At 45.1% G+C, this 9,137-nt stretch overlaps 1 protein-coding gene across 1 annotated transcript; it reads right to left on the bottom strand.

Moving 5' to 3' along the window:
* Positions 1–2,293: 2,293 nt before the first annotated feature.
* Positions 2,294–8,438, bottom strand: LOC140105649 (trypsin-like). Its single transcript, XM_072129656.1, has 5 exons — positions 8,377–8,438; positions 7,147–7,306; positions 5,558–5,811; positions 3,441–3,577; positions 2,294–2,492 (listed from the first exon to the last, which is right to left on the bottom strand). The coding sequence occupies exons 1-5, from the start codon at positions 8,414–8,416 to the stop codon at positions 2,343–2,345; spliced, it is 741 nt and encodes a 246-aa protein (XP_071985757.1). The 5' UTR covers positions 8,417–8,438; the 3' UTR covers positions 2,294–2,342.
* Positions 8,439–9,137: the final 699 nt, after the last annotated feature.

Here is a 9,137-nt window from a genome sequence, read left to right as displayed (position 1 = left end):
ATTACTCATAGATCCAGGCACTGTGACTGTGGGAATCTTCTTATGTTTGTAATCAATGGCCTCCTTCCTTCTAAAATCAACTTTTATAATTATGCTACTGAGCCTAAATTGCTATGGGCGTGGTGGTAGATTTTCTTTAATGTTGATCTCAGTGTTAGATGTGTATATTTTGGTTTATTTTTGATTATGCTACAACTAAGGGTCCGTATAGGTCTGAAATGCGTCAGTTTTTGACATATTGATGCTATCCTGTTTTTAATCATTGTGTAATAAAATTTATTGTTAATTCTACTACTTATTTAGATGGGTCTGAAAGCTGCAGTACTTTTTATACCCATTCATTCTAGAATATAAAATATCCCTATTCTCATGATCGGTGGAGGTCCCAGAGGTCAACTGCACTAATCAGTAAGTTAGGCTTCTGTGGATAGGGGGTAGTGCTAAAGTAATAATCTGTGCAAAACTTAAAGGGAACCTGTCACCAGGAGACCCATTTTTAGCACTCCCCCAGTCCCCACAGAGCATAGTACATACACTGCCAAAGTGTTTTTGTATTAAAAATGGGTTTTACAGAAAAAAAGATATGTTATATTGTACCTTTCATTAGCATCTGCTGTGTGACTAGGCAGTTGCCAAATAGGAGGGGCTGGAAAGGAGCAGTTCCTCCCCACCCTTGGGGAACAGCTTCTTCATGTGACCTTTTCAAATATATGAAAACACCCATCACTGGGCTTAGCGACGCCCCCTGCTCCTCTACAGCCAATACTGAGTGAGGGGAGTTATTCATATATTTGAAATGGTCACATGTTTCCCAAGGGTGGGGGGGAACTGCTCCTTTCCAGACCCTCCTTTTTGGCAACTGCCTAGTCACACAGCAGATGCTAATGAAAGGTAGAATATAACATATCTTTTTTTCTGTAAAACCTATTTTTTATACAAAAACACTTTGGCAGTGTATGTACTATGCTCTGTGGGGACTGGGGGAGTGCTAAAAATGGGTCTCCTGGTGACAGGTTCCCTTTAAAGTAACACTTTAAAGCTCATAGATTTTGACTCATGCGATCGGATTTCATCGCAATCGCGTCGGCTTTCACGCAACAGAAATGGGGGGCGTGGCCGTCCGACAACCCGCCGGATTCCGAAAAAACGCAGAATTTAAAAAACGAAATGTGTCGCATGATCAAGCACTTACATACACCAGGAAGAAGCAGGTGAACTCCGGCGGACCTCGGCGCAGCAGCGACACCTGGTGGATATCGGGCGCACATTTTTAGTGAATCCTTGCCGGACAGGTTCGCGACAGGACCAGGTAAGTAAATGAGCCCCATTGTCTTCTCCATTATCACAGTATAATCATAAGTGGCTGTAATTACGTTTACATATAATGGTACATTCCAGAAAGAAGAATAAATTGGAGTAACAACATAATAAAAAGGGGTAAAGCTAATATTTTGTGATTACAGACAGTCCCTGGGTTGCATACAAGATATGTTTCGTGGGTTTGTACTTAAGTTGTATTTGGATATAAGTCAGAACTGTATATTTTATAATTGTAGCTCCAGACAAAATGTTTTTTTGTCCTAGTAACAATTGGATTTTAAATTTTTTTTGCTGTAATGGGAACAAGGATTATCAATAAAGCTTCATTACAGACACCTTACAGCTGATCATTGCAGTCTGGGATTATAGTGAAGCATCAAGAGAGCTTCACCAGAGGTCACAGGGGCGAAAGGTCCGTCTGTAACTAGAGGTCGTCTGTAAGTCGGGTGTCCTTAAGTAGGGGACCGCCTGTACTTAGAATTATTATAATTTTTTTATGATGCTCACCCAAACTTTTTTGACGTAATTTAATACAATGGCTCATTCACGATATTTATTGATATCCAGAGCAGATAGCTCTTAGGGTAAGATTACTAAGAATAAGGTAAAGGCCCAAGGGACCATAGGGAACATTGAAACACTCATATTTTCCAACAGTCCTATTACCTTCCTATAAGATCAGACTCTTGCTGTTATCACCAGTGGCGTAACTAGAAGCTGATGGGCCCCAGTGCAAAGTCTGTGCCGGGCCCCTGACTATAATGTTTGGTTTATAGTAATAGTCTTCTCATATGGGAAAGTGACAACATAAGGGCCCCCTGAACCTCTTGGGCCCCGGTGCGACCGCAACCTCTGCACCCCCCCAAGTTACACCCCTGGTTATCACATGACTATGACCCTGGTTCTCTATGACTTCATTGGATCAGAGCAATTTTTAGGCAAAAGAAAACTCAGAACTCAACTCCGATCCTGGCTTTTTATAACATAATGTGGTTATTTAGTTTATTGTGTTGTATTAGCTTTCAGTTTGATGCGATGTTGTTCTGGATCCAGGAGACATAGTTGCAGACTTTGGTGTAGACTCCAGGGCTATACTTCAATGCACAGCCATAACCCCAGGAGACAATGCCTTGTAACTGTCCATTACAAACCACCGGTCCACCAGAGTCCCCCTGGAGAAAACAATAGGAAGTTCATCATCTTCATTATACTGTATGGTTAAGAAAATCAGCGTGAACCTTTAGGAAGAAAATGTCCATGAGCTCATCATATCCTATCTACCATAAAACTGTGTCACCATATATACCACATAGTACATATCAGATAGCCGATAGCTGAATGTCCAGCCAAAATCTATCCCTCCGATCTTGGGTGTTACCGATGTTACCCCAACCGAACATTTGTTCAAGGTTCAGCTGATCTCCGCAAACCCAGAGAGGTCCGCTCATCATGATATGAAGGTTTGTAATTTAGATGGAATGAAATATATATATTTTTATGCAAAACTCTACAATGACCTTCTGCTGCCCTTAATCGAAGCCCAGTGGGGCGCCTAATGGTCTCCTTCGTCAATCACTGAAAGTTGCAAGCGAAGGCTGCCGCCAGTGATCGGCTAAGAGGTCATATTTCTGTGTGTAGAAGGAATAGGCACTTGAGACCAGCATTAGTACAGGAGTAATTTTTATTACACCCCCCCCCCCTCAAATGAACCGCTAGCACCCGGAAACGGAGGTATTACCTGTGTGGGTAGCCTGAACGCTGAACTTCTGGTCTACATGCCATGTCTACAAACCTTATAGCTACATCCCTGACATTGGGGGAGATTTATTCTACCCCAGCCTTGATTCTCCCTGCATCAGAACCGGATGTGCCTAGTTTATCCAGATTATAAATCAGCCCCATTTCCTTCCTCACATCTATGCCCTGAACCAATTTCAGAATTTTTTATTATAATAAACCTGGAAGCGGCTGTTCTGTATCTAGTCTTATCTCATCTTGTAGACCACCATGTCACCTAAAATGGAGTCGTAGATTTTCATCTATCATCTACTAACTCTCTTTATTCATATCCGGACACCAACATTGTTTTCATAATATCCCAGTATTTGCTAGGAGATTACCTGGCAGGAGTCCTTGCCACCTTCGAGGTAACCAACACAGATCATATTCTCGGTGATGTCATCTGGATACGAATTATCACACTGGGTGAAGGTCAGGATGGGGGCCTCCAGACATTGGAGGAGATCTGGGTAGTTAGCTTAGAAAATATAAAACAATTATATATTTTTCACTCTAAAAATTACAATACAATACATAGAATTTAATAAGAATTCAATCATTTGATCCTAATAGATGATGGGGACGAACACTTTATCACAAGCCATAAAGTTATGACCTACCTTGACTTGCTTTGCACAGTTTGTAGGGGATGCAGTTTAGATTGGAGGTTGAAGTCTTTCAAAAAGAGTTTAAGTTTTGGGGGATTTTGTTGCTTTCATTTTCTGGGGGGGTGGGGGGGGGGGGAGTTAGTGTGTGCATGGAGGAACCTGAAGTATTTCCAGTGTGATGTAAAGGAGAGACTTCGGGTAAGGGGGGGAGGGTTCTGGGGTGCTTCCAATGTAGTGTGAGGGGGTCTGGGGTGTTTCATGTGTAGTGTGAGGGGGTCTGGGGTGTTTTCTGTGTGGTGTGAGGGGGTCTGGGGTGTTTCATGTGTGGTGTGAGAGGATCTGGGGTGTTTCCTGTGTAGTGTGAGGGGGTCTGGGGTGTTTCCTGTGTGGTGTGAGGGGGTCTGGGGTGCTTCCAATGTAGTGTGAGGGGGTCTGGGGTGTTTCATGTGTAGTGTGAGGGGGTCTGGGGTGTTTTCTGTGTGGTGTGAGGGGGTCTGGGGTGTTTCATGTGTGGTGTGAGAGGATCTGGGGTGTTTCCTGTGTAGTGTGAGGGGGTCTGGGGTGTTTCCTGTGTGGTGTGAGGGGGTCTGGGGTGTTTCCTGTGTGGTGTGAGGGGAGCTGGGGTGTTTCATGTGTGGTGTGAGGGGAGCTGGGGTGTTTCCTGTGTGGTGTGAGGGGAGCTAGGGTGTTTCCTGTGTGGTGTGAGGGGAGCTGGGGTGTTTCCTGTGTGGTGTGAGGGGGTCTGGGGTGTTTCCTGTGTGGTGTGAGGGGGTCTGGGGTGTTTCCTGTGTGGTGTGAGGGGGTCTGGGGTGTTTCCTGTGTGGTGTGAGGGGAGCTGGGGTGTTTCCTGTGTGGTGTGAGGGGAGCTAGGGTGTTTCCTGTGTGGTGTGAGGGGAGCTGGGGTGTTTCCTGTGTGGTGTGAGGGGGTCTGGGGTGTTTCCTGTGTAGTGTGAGGGGGTCTGGGGTGTTTCCTGTGTGGTGTGAGGGGAGCTAGGGTGTTTCCTGTGTGGTGTGAGGGGGTCTGGGGTGTTTCCTGTTTAGTGTGAGGGGGTCTGGGGTATTTCCTGTGTGGTGTGAGGGGAGCTAGGGTGTTTCCTGTGTGATGTGAGGGGGGCTGGGGTGTTTCCTGTGTAGTGTGAGGGGATCTGGGGTGTTTCCTCTGTAGTGTGAGGGGAGCTGGGGTGTTTCCTGTGTGATGTGAGGGGGTCTTGGGTGTTTCCTGTGTAGTGTGAGGGGATCTGGGGTGTTTCCTGTGTAGTGTGAGGGGAGCTGGGGTGTTTCCTGTGTGATGTGAGGGGGGCTGGGGTGTTTCCTGTCTAGTGTGAGGGGGTCTGGGGTGTTTCCTGTGTAGTGTGAGGGGGTCTGGGGTGTTTCCTGTGTGATGTGAGGAGGGGCTGGGGTGTTTCCTGTGGGATGTGAGGGGGTCTGGGGTGTTTCCTGTGTAGTATGAGGGGAGCTGGGGTGTTTCCTGTGTAATGTGAGGGGGTCTGGGGTGTTTCCTGTGTAGTGTGAGGGGGTCTGGGATGTTTCCTGTGTAGTGTGAGGGGAGCTGGGGTGTTTCCTGTGGGATGTGAGGGGGTCTGGGGTGTATCCTGTGTAGTGTGAGGGGGTCTGGGGTGTTTCCTGTGTAATGTGAGTGTAACTGTATAGAGTTTTTGGTGCCAGGTTTGTAGGGCGGATGGGAAGCCTCTCCATGCGTATTCATTGTCACTCCATCCTGGATCATTTATGACCCAACCACGGCTCCTATCAATGGCCAACACTGACTGCACAGCTACCAATCTCTGACCATATGGTGACACCTTGACATTGATGCAAGAACTGAAGGTGATGTTGTCTTTGTCACTTACTTCCGATGCTGAGAGTGTTCCCCCAGCCACTGATGAGACATTGTGTACCAGCAGGAGCACAATTTGTAGGCAGAGCCACCGTGCCAACATGGGCATTGAGGGTGGCGGGGGAGGCCAGCTTTATCAGCATGATGTCATTGTCCAGGGTCTTGGGTTCATACCAGGTATGTCTGATGATTTTAGCCGAGTTGATGAACTGCTCGGTACCTTCACTTACAGCGATGTTGTGTTCTCCCAGTCTGACCTGGATGCTCCTGGGGGTGGGGATACAATACATGATGAAAAAGATGAAATTCAACATTTGAGATACAAAATGTGACCAAAAATTTGAAAAAATCTTTGTCCAGAAAACTGTGTACTACCTTTGTGTGTAATGTTAGTAGCAGCAGGACTGTGATAGATGGATTTATATTCCAGGATCGTAGGTTCTCCGGGGGAATGTCCTCACACTGCTGTGCTCTGTGTATTGGTTGTTCCACAATGCCTGTTCTCTGAGTTAGAGTTTGAGTCCAGCATGCTTCCAGTTAAATACTATTCTGAGAACAGAGGGAAGTGCTGCAAAGCAGTTTAATGAACAGGGCACTTGGAGTATCTACAAAACTGTAGGTCTGCTGCTACTAACTACATACACAGAGGTCTGATTACACATCTCTCTAGGGACAATACATAACACTGGCTGCAGAGAGTACAGAGCACAGCAGTGTGAGGTCACATCCTCAGTGCACTGGGACAATCCATATCTCACAGTCCTGCTGCTACTAACTACATACACAGAGGTCTGATTACACATCTCTCCAGGGACAATACATAACACTGGCTGCAGAGAGCACAGAGCACAGCAGTGTGAGGTCACATCCTCAGTTTACTGGGACAATCCATATATCACAGTCCTGCAGCTTCTTTTAAAAATTATAAACTAGTAATGTTACAGGGAAAATAGATGGATTATCACATTGGGGCACATTTATTTACCCGGTCCTGTCACGATCCCCGATCCGGACGGTCCGATGAAGATGAAGTCCAGCGCGATTCACCAACATCATGCGCCCGAGATCCTGCATGTGTGATTGCATGTCTTGCGACACAATTTGCAATGTTAAATCCCGCGCATTGTCAGAATCCGTCAGATCGTCCGACGGCTCGCCCCCCGTTTTGTGTCGCGTGAAAGCCGACGTCGATGCGCCAAAATCCGATCGCGTTCGCCAAAAACCCGTTAAATGCGGCGCAACATGGAAATCGTCGGGAAATCCGACGAAAATGCGGTCCGCGGGCCCTTAGTAAATGAGCCCCATTGTTCTCTGCTTGTGGGGATTCCATGGTTCTTACTTTATACATTTTAATTGAATGGTTTTAATTTAATTGTGATCCCTCGTGTACTTCCCCTGGATTGCGGAGTGTCTCCCTCTGTGTCTCTATATACCGTATGTTGGATATGGCACTTCTTTCCCTGGTCCTGGCTACTTATTAACCGTGTATGTGCTGCAGACCTTGGCCGTGTACCTTACTGAGTAATTGGACGTTCACATAACTGTTAAATATGTCTGGTTTTCTATATGTAGTGGTTTGGGCTTCTGCGGATGAGTACTTACGTCTTGTAGCAGTGAGCGGCAGAGACCACCCATAGATTGTTAATCAGGGACCCTCCACAGAAGTGATAGCCGGCATTCAGAGACACCTGCCAGGGGACAGAGCTTTTGGGACAGGTGTAACCACCGACAATCTTCTCATCATCCCCGAGGGGCAATGCAGCTGCCAAAACGTGTAGTAATCAGTTATTAAATGTCTCATACAGTAATAAACCAGCACAAAGCAACTAGAGATCAAACCATCAACTGTATAAAACTCATAAGTAGATTAATTAGGTTTTCTATCTTTATGCTTCAAACATTCAATGTATATACAGAGTCTCTTCTTGGTAACAAGTGTTTATCCCTGAATACAGCACCTTACTCTTACTGTATTATACTCCAGAGCTGCACTCACTATTCTGCTGGTGCAGTCACTGTGTACATACATGACATTACTTATCCTGTACTGATCCTGAGTTACATCCTGTATTATACCCCAGAGCTGCACTCACTATTCTGCTGGTACAGTCACTGTGTACATACATGACATTACTTATCCTGTACTGATCCTGAGTTACATCCTCTATTATACCCCAGACCTGCACTCACTATTCTGCTGCTGGTGCAGTCACTGTGTACATACATGACATTACTTATCCTGTACTGATCCTGAGTTACATCCTGTATTATACTCCAGAGCTGCACTCACTATTCTGCTGCTGGTGCAGTCACTGTGTACATACATGACATTACTTATCCTCTACTGATCCTGAGTTACATCCTGTATTATACCCCAGAGCTGCACTCACTATTCTGCTGGTGCAGTCACTGTGTACATACATGACATTACTTATCCTGTACTGATCCTGAGTTACATCCTCTATTATACTCCAGAGCTGCACTCACTATTCTGCTGCTGGTGCAGTCACTGTGTACATACATGACATTACTTATCCTGTACTGATCCTGAGTTACATCCTGTATTATACCCCAGAGCTGCACTCACTATTCTGCTGGTACAGTCACTGTGTACATACATGACATTACTTATCCTGTGCTGATCCTGAGTTACATCCTCTATTATACCCCAGACCTGCACTCACTATTCTGCTGCTGGTGCAGTCACTGTGTACATACATGACATTACTTATCCTGTACTGATCCTGAGTTACATCCTGTATTATACTCCAGAGCTGTGTTCATGAATGATTAGCTTCTATGAATATGTACCTAAACTCTATGAACTGTTACCTGCCACCCCGAGGAGCATACACACCAGAATCAGCATCATTGTGAGGCTTTATCCAGAAAAGTCCTATTTTCATCCACATGTTGGTTATATATGGTCCTGATCTTTCTAATCTCCGCCTCCAATGTAGTTATACAAATATTTTTTTTTAATGTATGTGTTACATAAAAGAGACTGGTTTATCTGTGACCTTGTAGTCTGGTTACATTATGGATGATAAGTGGCGTTATTATGTGCACTGTACAGGTGGACTTATAAAACGCTGTCACAGAGGGTCTGTGTACTATGGATGGTCATTGGGGAGGAATCTTGCAGAAGAGTAGCCAAAAAAGAGACAATTTTGGAAGTTACATTTATTAATTTATTTTAAAATTTAAACAATTGTTTCAAAAATTCAAAACTATTCCAAAACCAAGTTGCCATGGCAGCCGAATTTGGTAAAACCTCAGAAGCCAAAAACCGTGGGGACGGCAACATTGTGGACATTATCCAAATCCCGCAGAAATCAATGCAGAGAATAATGAAAATTATTTTAAATCAGTGAGATAAGAGGTCTCCGATATTCAAAAAGATATGCGACAATGTCCGACATTGCATGTTAAATCTGGTGCACGGGGCGACTGAGCACCTGAACGCCCCCTAATTTGTTTTGCATGATTTCTGGTTTAGCTACGCCACAAAAGGGTCACGTGCTACGAAAATGTGGCGTGGACACTACTTAAATACCTGTGCCAGAAGTTTGCACTAAATGTGCAAAGTCCGT

Source organism: Engystomops pustulosus, chromosome 11 (assembly GCF_040894005.1).
Source record: "Engystomops pustulosus chromosome 11, aEngPut4.maternal, whole genome shotgun sequence".
NCBI lineage: Eukaryota > Metazoa > Chordata > Amphibia > Anura > Leptodactylidae > Engystomops > Engystomops pustulosus.
This window is presented reverse-complemented; position numbering and strand designations above follow the sequence as displayed.